Raw genomic sequence first — 15142 nt, 5'->3', positions numbered from 1 at the left:
CACATACCCCATGGTGCTCCTCCACTGTTGAAAGATGTTACATAAAAGGGGAACAAAGAGAACATGGTGTGCCACTCGAGGGCTCCCGAGTGGCGCAGCGGTCTAAGGCACTGCATCGCAGTGCTAGAGGTGTCACTACAGACCCTGGTTCAATCCTGGGCTGTATCGCAACCGGCCTTGATTGGGAGTCCCATAGGGTGGCGCATAATTGGCCCAGTGTCGTCCGGTTAGGGGAGGGTTTGGGCAGGGGTAGGCCGTCATTGTAAATAATGATTTGTTCTTAACCGACTTGCCATGTTAAGTAAATGACCTTTTTTTTTTAAATCATCATCACACTTATGGAGATGCAGGCCAGTCTCTCTCAGCTTGTTCCCTCAGGTTCAGCTCCATCACATCAGATGAACAGATCAAAGGTGCTATAGCACACACGTCACAATGTGTCCAACCAGCTCATGTTCACCCTGTTGGATATCGGTTCACTATCTCAAGAATGAATCTGGTTTGTATTCATAAAGCATCTCCTGAGTAGGAGTGCTGATCTGATCTGTTTTGGGGGGGATCCCAGATCAACACTCCAAATCTGAGACGCTTTATGAATACGGGTCCTGATCAAAGAAAACAGTTCATCGTGTCGATACAGTAGATGTCATATAAGATGGGTGTAGCAGAAACATGGACATCAATTAGACGAACAGGAGTTAAGAGCCTAACATTCTTTTATTGTAATATCCTGTACATTATATCATATTTAACTTTTTATTTTCTGAAGCAGATTTACAAAATGAACGTATACACCAGATATAACTATTTTCTCAAAATAGTTACCGACCAGTAATTGAATAGAAATGAAAGAAATATTTTTTTTGTTTCCGTTAACAAAAGACTAGCAAAGATCAACACACTTTCGGGACAAAGTGTAGTTTGAGCATACATTTCTTGTCATTTCAATAGATCCAACAGTATGTACAAAAATTATTTATTAACTTAAATCATTCCAACTCAACAGGTGCACACACATACACACAAACATACCTGTACATACAGTACACACAAACACACATTACAGAGCAGCCGTGTTGTCTTGGAGTGTCTAACGGCAAAAAAGCTTGATTTCAAACTAGTTTGTTTCATGCAAATTACATTTTCACAGCAATAGAACAGAATTGTAAAATGATTTATCTTGTTTTATGACATCTAGTTTCTCATTCCCTCTTGTCTCTGATTTACTATACTGGACGGTAAGCTGACTTTTCCTTTCTGGTTACATTAAGAAGATGTACATTCCCTTGCATAGATGTTGTTATAGTGTGGAATGGACAGAGAACATTCCCTAATTGGTTCTTTGGACTCCCCGTAACCTAGTAGCAGGATTTGGAGAGTCTGTCATATGTTGAAGATTCTGGATCCGCTTTGAAAAACCGCAGAGGGGTTGGGAGAGATCTTAGTCCTAACCAACTGCTCCTGCAAAAACACAAACAACACATGGGTTAATCAAAGATGACCACAAGCAATGCAGGTCTTGTGCTGTTCAGATAGGATTGGTGACATACACTCAGAGGCCAGTTTATTAGGTACACCACCCTGTTCACAAATGGTTCGCTCGTACAGACAGTGAGTCATGTGGCCATGGCTTGCCATATAAAGCAGGCAGACAGGTATAGAGGCATTCAGTTACTGTCCGATTGAACATTAGAATAGGCCAAACGAATTACTTAAGCGACTTTGAGCGTGGTATGATCGTCGGTGACAGGCGAGCCGGTTCCAGTATCTCAGAAACGGCTGGCCTCCTGGGCTTTTCCTGCACGACAGTGTCTAGGGTTTACAGAGAACGGGGCGACCAACAAAACACATCCAGTCAGCGGCAGTCCTGTGGACGAAACCAGCTCGTTGACGGGAGAGGTTGAAGGAGAATGTGAAGAAACGTGCAAGCTAACAGGCGGGCCACAAACAGATCAATAACGGCTCTGTACAACAGTGGTGTGCAGAACGGCATCTCGGGAAGCGCACAACTCTTTGGTTCTTGTCATGGATGGGCTATTGCAGCAGACGACCACACCGGGGTTCCACCCCTGTTAGCTAAAATCAAGAAGAAGCGGCTCCAGTGGGCACGCGATCACCAACACTGGACAATTGAGGAGCGGAAAAACATTGCCTGGTCCAACGAATCCCAGTTCCTGTTGCGTTAGGCTGATGGCAGAGCCAGGATTTGCCGTAAACAGCATGACTCCATGGACCCACCCTGCCTGGTGTCAATGCTACAGGCTGGTCGTGGTGGTGTAATTGTGTGTGGAATGTTTTCCTGGCACACGTTAAGGTCCCTTGATACCAATTGAGCAATTTTTGAACGCCACACCTTGTAAAATCCACCCCCGAACAATTCAGGCTGTTCTGGAGGCAAAGGGGGGTCCGACCGGTACTAGATGGGTGTACCAAATAAACTGGGCACTGATTGTATGATAATATGAGAGGTGACTTGTTTGGTTGTGCAGTCATAGTGCATCAGCCTTCCTGTCAGTGGACTGGTAGACATAATTAATCACAGCAAATGCTACTGATGCTACTTTCTGAAAGAACGTCCAGCCGGAACCTACATGAAAGGTACAATGGCCAAACGGAAGGTTTGTTTGGCAGAGTCGTAGTCTCAGTGGCAGTCTCTTCAGCCAATGAAAAATAGGATATGACTACTACTGTATTTGCTGGATGTGAGGCTGTGTCTGTACGGGAAATTTGTCAAACTGCAGCTTCGAAAAAAGTGTGTGTGTGTGTGTGTGCTTCAGTCTGTTTGCATATGTGTTTGTGTATCTGTGTGTATGTTCACCTCCTCCCACACACACTCTTTTCCACTCAGTACAGCAGCCAGGTCTGCCTCTCTCCTAAATGAGATTCACCCTGAAATGACTGCAAGCCACTGCATCGCCATCACACTGGCAAAATGGCAAATAATCCATTATTGCTCTCTCTTCCTCTCACCCTTTCCATCCCTCACTCTGTTTTTTTCTTTCTCCCTCCCTTGATATAACCCTGCTGGTTTGGCTCATGACAGTGGCTGTAGTCAGACACATCGTGGGAAAAGGGGAAAGTTCCAATTCAACTGAACAGGGAGACAGGAAAGAGAGAGAAAAAAGAGGAGCGGGACTGGAGGGAGGGAGGGTGAAAGGAGAGATGATGAGAGTGAGGAAAGGGGTGCAAAGGGAGGTGATTTGCTGGATGCTTTGTGTCTGCACAGTTTGATCCTCTTTATGCAGCCCATTGTAAACCACATCCTCATTTCTCCCGTTTATCGGTTTCGGTACAAAGCGGGGAAAAACTCTTTATATCACATTCAAAAGATCAGGCAATGTTCTCCACCAGTGCTAAAAACAAGATTCTTAATGTCTCATGGGAGAAAACACTCTCAGTAGTGTTGATGGAACTACAGAATTGTATGTCTAAGTGTTTACCAGAAACATTCAGGGAGCACTCAAAGCTTGCATGTGTTTCAGAAAGAAATGGCTTGTAGCCTCTTTCTTAACTGTGAGGGTACTGCTAATTTGAAAAAAATATATAAATATCTTTTTTAATCACTCACTCCCTCTCATAATCACGTTTATTGATTTTGGTTCCAAAAGCATAATGAGGAGTACAGTATTCATTCCCTTGATGGATGGGTGAATGCTATGAAAACGGATCAACTTCTCAGAGGTTTATCAGCACACACTGTAATGGTACTAAATGCATGGCTCTGTGCACTATGCTCCAGTGTTGCCCGTATCCCCGGGTAATCGTTACACAGCTGTGCTTTTGTCTATCCATGACCTTGATGAGTCAATGAAAAATGTTTCCATTGTCTCATCATGTCGATGGACAATACCCTGTGTGTGTGTGTGTGTGTGTGTGTGTGTGTGTGTGTGTGTGTGTGTGTGTGTGTGTGTGTGTGTGTGTGTGTGTGTGTGTGGTGCTTGGTCAGAGAGCTTAGTGGGTTGGGGTGTCAATAATGACTTGGCAGTGTGTGGGGGCTGGGACTGGGCTGGACTGTTTAATATAGATCCAATGGCAGATTGCTCGGTGACCGATCAAAACGATGGAGCACTAGGTTGTTGTTTGGGGTTAGAGGGGAGGTATTACTGAAGTAGAAGTTGATTGATGGGTTAGGGGGTGTACAGAGAGAGGGTCCAATATGATGACCATAGCCTGTAGTTGGTAACAGCTCTTACATAGTAGCCTACTGTAGTGTTGTACCTTTCCCTGCATGCACCCTGAACACACACACATCTCACCCTGGTTTTTGGGCCATGGTTATTAATAGACCATGACCTACAGATGACATATCTCATATTAAATCCTGTGGCCTGTCAAACACTGTTGGACTGGCCTTCTACAACACAGCTGCGTAGGCACAGGTCCACCCAATCAGATTGAACAGAAAAACAAGTGTTATTTTATTTTTTATGCTCTCTACTTGTCAAGTGTTCCAAACGGGACATTATTTGTCTTTTTCCCTAAACGTGCAAACGCCATCAGATGGAATGAATAGCAAGAGGTGCACTGGAACGACATTCAGATGAACTGGAATGACATTCAGTCTCATGGGATGGGTGGCCAACAATAACTAACTGAAAGCCACACCCCCCCACAAATATGACCGCGTTGAGGCATATGTCACTGTGCTTGTACGGCTATATGCACCATGCCACTGCCCACGTAGCGAATAAAACATAATTCAGTACCTTTATCGCAAACAACACACCTAGCTTGTAGCTTTAATTAGCGTTAAAAATGCTAAATGTTCTCTCAGCCTCATCGCAAAATGTGTAACATAGCATGAGATTATCTATAAAACTGCACATTTTCCTCTCTACCCTATGGCAAAATATGTAAAATTGCAGGAAATTAGCTTTAAAACAGCAACATTTTCTCTCAGCCTCATGGCAAAATGTGGAGAACAGCATGAGATTAGCAATAAAACTGCAAATGTTTCTCGTTGCCCCATGGCAAAATGTGTAGAATTGCAGGGAGTTAGCTGTTTTCTGCAGGCCCATCCACCCCAAACATTTTTGGCTACGCTACTGCTGCAACAGAAAGACTACACTAAAACATGTTCTCCCACGTGATTGGCCCAAAATATGTTTATTTCAACTTGTTATTAAATTGACAACTGAAACATTCCTAGCAAGCAGTGTGCGGGAGTTTCTTCTTTCTCTAATCTCTCTGGCATAGATGAGGTCCGTTCTCTCCTACACTCCGCTGGCAGATGGCACCGAGGAGCGTGGGCGGGGGGGTGGGGGGGGGGGTGGCACTAAACCTCTGGAGATTCCCCAAAGAGTTCCACTCCCTGTCACGCTAGGATCAAAACAGGAGAAGAGTTCTAGTACTGCTCTTTCTCTCTCTGTCCGTCCCCCCACTCCCTCCCTGCCAACCTCTCTCCACACCTGAACCCACTTTGACACACCATCTCAGTGATTGAGTCTCCACATCCAATTGACCAGATGTCTGAATTAGAGGTCGACCGATTTATCGGAATGGCCGATTAATTAGGGCCGATTTCAAGTTTTCAAAACAATCGGAAATCGGTAATTTTGGAGACCGATTTGGACGATTTTTTTTTACACTTTTATTTAACCTTTATTTAACTAGGCAAGTCAGTTAAGAACACATTCTTATTTTCAATGACGGCCTAGGAACGGTGTGTTAACTGCCTCGTTCAGGGGCACAACGACAGATTTTTACCTTGTCAGTTCGGGGGATTCAATCTTGCAACCTTACAGTTAACTAGTCCAACGCTCTAACCACCTGATTACATTGCACTCCACGAGGAGCCCGCCTGTTACGCAAATGCAGTAGAAGCCAAGGTAAGTTGCTAGCTAGCATTAAACGTATCTTATAAAAAACAATCAATCAATCATAATCACTAGTTAACTACACGTGGTTGATGATATTACTAGTTTATCTAGCGTGTCCTGCGTTGCATATAATCGATGCGGTGCGTATCGTTGCTCCAATGTGTACCTAACCATAAACATCAATGCCTTTCTTAAAATCAATACGCAGAAGTATATATTTTTAAATCTGCATATTTAGCTAAAAGAAATCCAGGTTAGCAGGCAATATTAACCAGGTGAAATTCTGTCACTTCTCTTGCGTTCATTGCACGCAGAGTCAATGTATATGCGACAGTTTAGGCCCCCTAATTTGCCAGAATTTTACGTAATTATGACATAACATTGAAGGGTGTGCAATGTAACAGGAATATTTAGACTTATGGATGCCACCCGTTAGATAAAATACGGAACGGTTCCGTATTTCACTGAAAGAATAAACGTCTTGTTTTCGAGATGATAGTTTCTGAATTCGACCATATTAGTGACCTAAGGCTCGTATTTCTGTGTGTTATTATGTTATAACTAAGTCTATGATTTGATAGAGCAGTCTGACTGAGCGGTGGTAGGCAGCAGCAGGCTCGTAAGCATTCATTCAAACAGCACTTTCCTGCGTTTTGCCAGAAGCTCTTCGCTGTGCTTCAAGCCTATCAACTCCCGAGATTAGGCTGGTGTAACCGATGTGAAATGGCTAGCTAGTTAGCGGGGTGCGCGCTCATAGCGTTTCAAACGTCACTCGCTCTGAGACTTGGAGTAGTTATTCCCCTTCCTCTGCATGGGTAACGCTGCTTCGAGGGTGGCTGTTGTCGTTATGTTCCTGGTTCGAGCCCAGGTAGGAGCGAGGAGAGGGACGGAAGCTATAATGTTACACTGGCAATACTAAAGTGCCTATAAGAACATCCAATAGTCAAAGGTTAATGAAAGACAAATGGTATAGAAAGAAATAGTCCTATAATTCCTATAATAACTACAACCTAAAACTTCTTACCTGGGAATATTGAAGACTCATGTTAAAAGGAACCATCAGCTTTCATATGTTCTCATGTTCTGAGCAAGAAACTTAAACGTTAGCTTTCTTACATGGCACATATTGCACTTTTACTTTCTTCTCCAACACTTTGTTTTTGCATTATTTAAACCAAATTGAACATGTTTCATTATTTATTTGAGGCTAAATTGATTTTATTGATCTATTATATTAAGTTAAAATAAGTGTTGATTCGGTATTGTTGTAATTGTCATTATTACAAATACATTTTAAAAATCGTCCAATTAATCAGTATCGGCTTTTTTTGGTCCTCCAATAATCGGTATCGGTATCAGCGTTGAAAAATCATAATCGGTCGACCTCTAGTCTGAATAGTATTGACTCTCTTTTCTCCTCATGTAATGCCTGCTCTAACCAGGTCAATGTCATAAGCCTGGCCGTTTTCGGGTGTTACATAATCATCCGAAACAGCTGGGTCACTTTGAGCAGATTTAGGACAGGACAGGATGCTGTATCACCTAATTTATTCCCCTTGACAGCAATGTATTGAGAAAGACATTAGCTACTGTGACATTTTACCTTTCTGCAAAAACGTGTCAGGATGACCTTTTCAGGCTAATAATGGGCTGCTCTTAGAGATGCCTCAGCACCACTGGGAACACCGGGTGCCTAGCTGGAACAACAGCTATATCCCAAACCATACCTTTACCCTATATTCCCCATCCAGTGTCTATGTCTTTCAAGTGGCTTTACCTTTAGCCAGAAATAGTACTATCTAAGGAATAGGAAATCATCAGAGATGTATACAATGAACTCTATAGGACGAGATACTACCACTAAGACTTTGCTCAAATCAAGGATTTGACCCATTTGAAATAACATTGAAAAACCTGGATTTGTGCCCTGAAACACACTGTGAAACACAAAAAGTCCTCTAACCTCTCCCATGGTTCCTATACTGAGGTCAGGTCTCTCTGGCAGGCTGCTCTGCTGGAGGCCGGCGGTGGTGGTGATAGGGGTGGTAGTGGCAATGGAGTAGGGCTGGAGTGGGGTTACGGTGTTTTGGGGGACGGTGGAGGTGGGGGTCAGCAGGTCAGCAGTGGAGGTGCTGGGAGTATGGTCCCTCTGGTGAAGCTCTGTGTGTCTGAAAGCCTCCCCGCCTCCGTTGTAGGCGGCTTGGTAGCTGGTCTCATTAGGGAGGTGGGAGACCCCCGACCCGGGACTGGCATACGGGGCAGGGGGGCGTTGTTTTCTGGTGGTCTTGGCTGGTCTTGCCCCCGTCCACGGCCTGTACTCCTGTCTACAAGGAGGAGAGGATGGAAGGGTAAGAGAGAGCGCTCACGGGTCTGCAAAAGTATTTTTATTTTACAAACACTGCAAACGTTTTGTCCTTTAGCTTTTTGCTTTTATATTGTAGGCTATTTAACATAGAACATTTAGCAACTTCTGTATTGTTGTGTAAATCGAACCAACCAAATTATGAAGGAACCAATCAGAGAGCAAGGTAAGGCCTAATGACATAGGCTTATCATTGAATGGTAATGACATCGATTGGGGCTACAGCAGAGGGGGTAGAGTGGCTCAGGTGGGTTCTGTTAATGGGGCATACATTTTCAGCTTAGTGCATCTAGGAAATGAGGATGGTGGCATGCTGTCATAAATTGTTATTTTTAAACAGTGTTATTAAACGTTAGCTGTAGCATCGGATTATCATTACATCAGGATCTCAAGCAGAATAGCTTCAATTAATTTTTTAATGATGGATAAAAAACAATTAAAAAGTGTGTCCAACATGGGGGGTTATAACAAGTGTTTGAGTTTATGAATAATTGAAAGCGTTTTTGCTGTGTTTCTACCTCAGAAGCAGCAGCCGCCGACTTTCCAGATTAAAGCTATTGATTATTTCTGTAGCGTGACATTTAATGTATCCAATTTTTTTTCGCGCAAACACACACATACACACATACACGGAACACAAAGACCTAGCCTGATAGCAATTTCCGTTGAAAAAACTCACATGATTATATATACTGCAGATTAGATTTGGGACAATGCCCCCACTGTACATAATCCAACCAAATGATTTAACGAATTTCAGAGCGTGCATCATTAGCTAATAAATTAAAGCAAACTTGAAGCAGACGAATGGAATCGTTAGGTTTGAGCGCAATGGGTTATCAATGTTTTTTTTTAGTCAGTGAAGAAATGACAGAAACAGCGGTTCTGAAAGGACACGGTTAGAGTGATGGAACCTACCTGTAAGAGCTTGTGGCTGTTACCGTCCCCTGCTCCCCCCACCTCTGTCTGCCCCGCTCCTCTCTCTCCCCCATGTCCCCTCTAGTCTGGCTCGCATTGGGGTTCATGTTTACGGGGCTATCCGAACCAACTTCACCCCCTTTTCCGCCATTGCTAATCCAGGGGAAATTCTCCTTCTTCGGAATAGGCCAGGGTTTGTAATCCTGTTTGTACTGGGTGACAGTGGAGAAAGGCACACCGGTTTGGTGGTAGTCTTCCTGGGGTTTGAAGTTGGCTTCCCTCCTGCCCCTCATTGACCTCTGGGTCCCCGGGGCATCTCCCGGTGTCTGGGGGGATCCGCGGTGTTCCGTGGTGGAATAGTTGTGCCTCAGAACCCGGTCCGTCGGCACCTGCCTGGTGACGGATTGCACCTCTTGGTCGGTGATGTCCGAGTAGTTCTGTATGGTCAGTGGCACTGAAAGATCGGATTTATCAAACTGGTTCCAGAACCGAGCCAGACAGCACACTCTGCTTATGCACGGCCAAGCCATGGCGATTTGGTTCGAATAAAAAATAAAAATAGGCTAATCAAAGAAAAGGGGGAAAAAAGAAAAGAAAATAAGGAAAATTGAAAAAATATATATATATATCAAACGTTAGCTACATTCAGAAGTGCCGCCGTGTGTATGTGCCCATTCCTGCAAACCTTCGCCAGCGTGCTGTCTCCACGCCACCGCTCTGGAATGCCAAGATGGGAGCGGAGCCGCTCGTGAAGCTGTCATTGCACATTCTTCTCACGTGGTACCGAAGGCTTCGAGTTGATGCGGAGAAATCTATAGCAAATGATTCATCCGAAGTCCGACAGAGAGAAACGCTTTGCGATTGCTATTCAGGTCAAGTTATTCCATTACGAATTCAGCAATAATATGATATTCTCTCATTCCAAAACTGCATCAAACATAATGGGCCCATCATGCACAACCCATTATTAGCCTAGTAATCAAACTCATGTACCCTATGCTCTCTGAACATAAATCTGAAACTGACATTAGGCTCGAGGCTATATGGTCTAAACTTGAAGTATAAAAATAATCATTGAGAGGTCAATCACGTCATGGCCCTGACAAGGCTTTATAACTGAGTAATTGCAGTCATCTGCTTTTGTGTGAAACCCTCCACATGGCTGCCATGAGACAGCTCTTGCTCATGTTGCCTCTGGTCACCACAGGTAAATAAACTGTTGACTCCACACTCAAGTAGTTGTCATATTTTCCCAGATAAAGGCATTCGTGTATAAACCAGGGAAGCTTGAAGATCCAGTCAATTAACCAATTATACTAAACACAAATATAAACACAACATGCAACAATTTCAAAGATTTTGCCGAGTTACAGTTCATATAAGGAAATCAGTCAATTGAAATAAATTCATTAGGCCCTAATCTATGGATTTCACATGACTAGGCAGGGGCACAGCCATGGGTGAGCTTGGTAGGGTATAGGCCTATCCACTGGGGAGCCAGGCCCAGCCAATCAGAATACATTTTTCAAATCAAATCACATGTTATTTGTCACATGCACCAAATACACCGAATACAACATTTCACCTTACCGTGAAATGCTTAATTACGAGCCTTTAACCAACAATGCAGTTCAAAGTCGGTTTTCCCCACAAAAGAGCTTCCTTAAAGACAGAAATACTCCTCAGCACCCCACCTCTGACAACCCTGCAGGTGAAGAAGCCGAATATGGAGGTCCTGGGCAGGTGTGGTTACATGTGGTCAGTGGTTGTGGGGCAGGTTGGACCTACTGCCAAATTCTCTAAAACGACGTTGGTAGAGAAATTAACATTCAGTTCTCTGGCAACAGCTCTGGTGGACATTCCTGCAGTCAGCATGCGAATTAGATGCTCCCTCAAAACTTGAGACATCTGTGGCATTGTGTTGCGTGACAAAACTGCACATTTTAGAGTGGCCTTTTATTGTCCCCCAGCACAAGGTGCATCTGTGTAATTATCATGCTGTTTAATCAGCTTCTTGATATGCCACACCTGTCAGGTGGATGAGTTATCTTGACAAAGGACAAATGCTCACTAACAGGGATGTAAACAAATTTGTGCACAACATTTTTGATTAATAATATTTTTGTGCGTATGGAACATTTCTGGTATCTTTTATTTCAGCTCATGAAACATGGGACCAGCACCACACGTTTATATTTTTGTTCAGTGTAGCTATAGAAAATCCAATTAACTCTTGTTTCTTGTGATTATGCTACCTCTCAGCATTCTGTCCAGAGATTGTTTTTAAATCATGACTGAATTGCTTATAAAACGAAACTACCCAGTAAATAAGTCTCTAGATAAACTTGAAGATGGAGAGATGTGCTTTTGTTTTGCCAATTATAGATGGCGTGCTGGCATGGGAGGAAGGGAGCTTAACAGAGGTCCTAAAAACCTGCGTTACCTCTGGTTCATTAAGCCATTCCTATGGGACAAATGAATTGGGAAAGAATGGGGTTTTGGGATGAACCCTGAAAATACAGCCCGTTATAAGCCTGAAAACGTAATCCCGGCAGGTTTTTGTAAAAAGGTAAAATGTCACAGTAGCTGATATTTTTCCGAATACGTTGCAGTCAATGGGAAAAGATGAGTGTCAAAGGGTTAAGTATCAAAAGTAAAATAATTAATCATTTCAAATTCCTTATATTAAGCAAAGTGGACGGCACCATGTGCTTGTTTTTAAAATGCATGGATAGCCTGGGACACACTCCAACACTCAGACATTATTTACAAAGGATACATTTCTGTTGAGTGAGTCCGCCAGAGCATAGGCAGTAGGGATGACGACGTGTTCTCTTGATAAGTACGTGAATTTCACAATGTTCTTGTTCTGCTAAGCATTCAAAATGTAAGGAGTACTCTGGGTTGTCAGGGAAAATGAACGGAGTAAAAAGTACAATATTTTCTTTAGGAATGTAGTTAAGTAAAAAATAAAAGCTGTCAAAAATATAAATAGTAAAGTAAAGTACAGATACCCCAAAAAACTACTTAAGTAGTACATTAAAATATTTTTACTTAACACCACTGTTGACTGCAATGTATTGAGATATAAGTCAACCCTGTGACACTCATCTTTTCACATTCACTGCAATGTACAGTTGAAGTCGGAAGTTTACATACACTTAGGTTGGAGTCATTAAAACTTGCTTTTCAATCACTCCACAAATGTCTTGTTAACACACTATAGTTTTGGCAAGTTGGTTAAGACATCTACTTTGTGCATGACACAAGTAATTTTTCCAACAATTGTTTACAGACAGATTATTTCACTTATAATTCACTGTATCACAATTGCAGTGGGTCAGAAGTGTACATACACTAAGTTGACTGTGCATTTAAACAGCTTGGAAAATTCCAGAAAATGATGTCATGGTTTTAGAATCTTCTGATAGGCTAATTGACATCATTTAAGTCAATTGGAGGTGAACCTGTGGATGTATTTCAAGGCCTACCTTCAAACTCAGTGCCTCTTTGCTTGACATCATGGGAAAATCAAAAGAAATCAGCCAAGACCTCAGAAAAAAAATGTTAGACCTCCACAAGTCTGGTTCATCCTTGGGAGCAATTTTCAAACGCTTGAAGGTACCACGTTCATCTGTACAAACAATAGTGCGCACGTATAAACACCATAGGACCACGCAGCCGTCATACCGCTCCAGAAGGAGACGCGTTCTGTCTCCTAGAGATGAACGTACTTTCGTGCAAAAAGAGCAAATCAATCCCAGAACAACAGCAAAGGACCTTGTGAAGGTGCTAGAGGAAACAGGTCTAAAAGTATCTATATCCACAGTAATGCAAGTCCTATATCGAAATAACCTGAAAGGCTGCTCAGCAAGGAAGAAGCCTCTGCTCCAAAACCGCCATAAAAAAAGCCAGACTACGGTTTGCAACTGCACATGGGGACAAAGATCGTACTTTTTGGAGAAATGTCCTCTGGTCTGATGAAACAAAAATAGAACTTTTTGGCCATAATGACCACCGTTATGTTTGGAGGAAAAAGGGGGACGCTTGCAAGACGAAGAACACCATCCCAACTGTGAAGCACGGGGGTGGAAGCATCATGTTGTGGGGGTGCTTTGCTGCAGGAGGGACTGGTGTACTTCACAAAATAGATGGCATCATGAGGGTGGGAAATTCTGTGGATATATTGAAGCAACATCTCAAGACATCAGTCAGGAAGTTAAAGCTTGGTCGCAAATGGGTCTTCCAAATGGACAATGACCCCAAGCATACTTCCAAAGTTGTGGCAAAATGGCTTTAAGGACAACATAGTCAAGGTATTGGAGTGGCTATCACAAAGCCATGACCTCAATCCTATAGAAAATGTGTGGGCAGAACTGAAAAAGCGTGTACAAGGGGGCCTACAAACCTGACTCAGTTTCACCAGCTCTGTCAGGAGGAATGGGCCAAAATTCACCCAACTTATTGTGGGAAGCTTGTGGAAGGCTACCCGAAACGTTTGACCCAAGTTAAACAATTAAAAGGCAATGCTACCAAATACTAATTGAGTGTATGTAAACTTCTGACCCACTGGGAAAGTGATGAAATAAATAAAAGCTGAAATAAATCATTCTCTCTCCTATTATTCTGACATTTCACATTCTTAAAATAAAGTGGGGATCTATCTGACCTAAGACAGGGAATTTTTACTAGGAGTAAATGTCAGGAATTGTGAAAAACGGAGTTTAAATGTATTTGGATAAGATGTATGTAAACTTCCGACTTCAACTGTATATATATACTGTATATATTTAAAAAAACGTCAACCCTATGACACTCATCCTTCCCATTGACTACAATGTACTGAGAAATATGTCAGCTACTATGACATTTGACCTTTTTACCAAAACATGCCAGGATGACGTTTTCCTATGATATCATGTTGGAAAATAAGGTCTGAGGTTAACACAGGGTTAGGTGATGTTATCTCATAGGACAATAAGTATAAGATCAGTCAGTTAACATGACCCCACAAAAAAACTTACATTTCTCAATGAGCCGTGGCAGAGTTAGTCTCCAGTGCCTACAAAAAGACACCATTACTATCGCTCTCTAATAATACCTTTTACAGATTTGCTAATGGAAAGCTTTACAAGGGATTTTTAACTAACCTTTTCTTGGTGACACTTTATTTGTTCTCGATTCTGTAAAAAGTGTATCTTATAAATGTCCGTGTCCAGTTGGAGGAGATATTCCGAAATATATTAAATCCACGTTTTGCACTGAGTGAAAAGTTACCTTGCCATTTTAAATGCCAGACATCTTGCTTTTCCCAACATCTTTGCAGGACTTAGTCGTTTCTATGCAATGCGGCCGCGACCACGTGTAGAAGAACAGTACCAATCAAAAGTTTGGACACACCTACTCATTCCAGGGTTTTTCTTTATTTTTACTATTTTCTACATTGTAGAATAATAGTGAAGACATCAAATGTAGTAACCCAAAAAGTGTTAAAGAAATCCAAATATATTTTAGATTTTAGATTCTTCAAAGTAACCACCCTTTGCCTTGATGACAGCTTTGCACTCTCTTGGCATTCTCTCAACCAGCTTCACGTGGAATGCTTTTCCAACAGTCTTGAAGGAGTTCCCACATATGCTGAGCACTTCTTGGCTGCTTTTCCTTCACTCTGAGGTCCAACTCATCCCAAACCATCTCAATCGGGTTGAGGTCGGTGATTGTGGAGGCCAGGTCATCTGATGCAGCACTGCATCACTCTCCTTCTTGGTAAAATAGCCCTTACACAGCCTGAATGTGTGTTGGGTCATTGTCCAGACAGTGTCACCAGCAAAGCAACATCACACCTCCTCCTCCATGCTTCACGGTGGGAACCACACATGCAGAGATCATCCGTTCACCTTCTCTGCGTATCAAAAAGACACGGCGGTTGGACTCATCAGACCAAAGGACAGATTTCCACTGGTCTAATGTCCATTGCTCGTGTTTCTGCTTCTTATTAGTGTCCATTAGTAGTGTTTTCTTTTCAGCAATTCGACCATGAATG

The 15142-nt window shown here is 42.7% G+C and overlaps 1 protein-coding gene across 1 annotated transcript; it reads right to left on the bottom strand.

Annotated features, from left to right (window-relative positions):
* Nucleotides 1–698: 698 nt before the first annotated feature.
* LOC129824432 (microtubule-associated protein 6 homolog) lies at nucleotides 699–10068 on the bottom strand. The gene is made up of 3 exons (XM_055884081.1): nucleotides 9100–10068; nucleotides 7783–8143; nucleotides 699–1461 (listed from the first exon to the last, which is right to left on the bottom strand). The coding sequence occupies exons 1-3, from the start codon at nucleotides 9627–9629 to the stop codon at nucleotides 1384–1386; spliced, it is 969 nt and encodes a 322-aa protein (XP_055740056.1). The 5' UTR covers nucleotides 9630–10068; the 3' UTR covers nucleotides 699–1383.
* Between the last annotated feature and the right edge of the window lie 5074 nt (nucleotides 10069–15142).

The sequence above is a fragment of the Salvelinus fontinalis genome, chromosome 26, assembly GCF_029448725.1.
Source record: "Salvelinus fontinalis isolate EN_2023a chromosome 26, ASM2944872v1, whole genome shotgun sequence".
NCBI classification, from domain to species: Eukaryota; Metazoa; Chordata; class Actinopteri; order Salmoniformes; family Salmonidae; genus Salvelinus; species Salvelinus fontinalis.
This window is presented reverse-complemented; position numbering and strand designations above follow the sequence as displayed.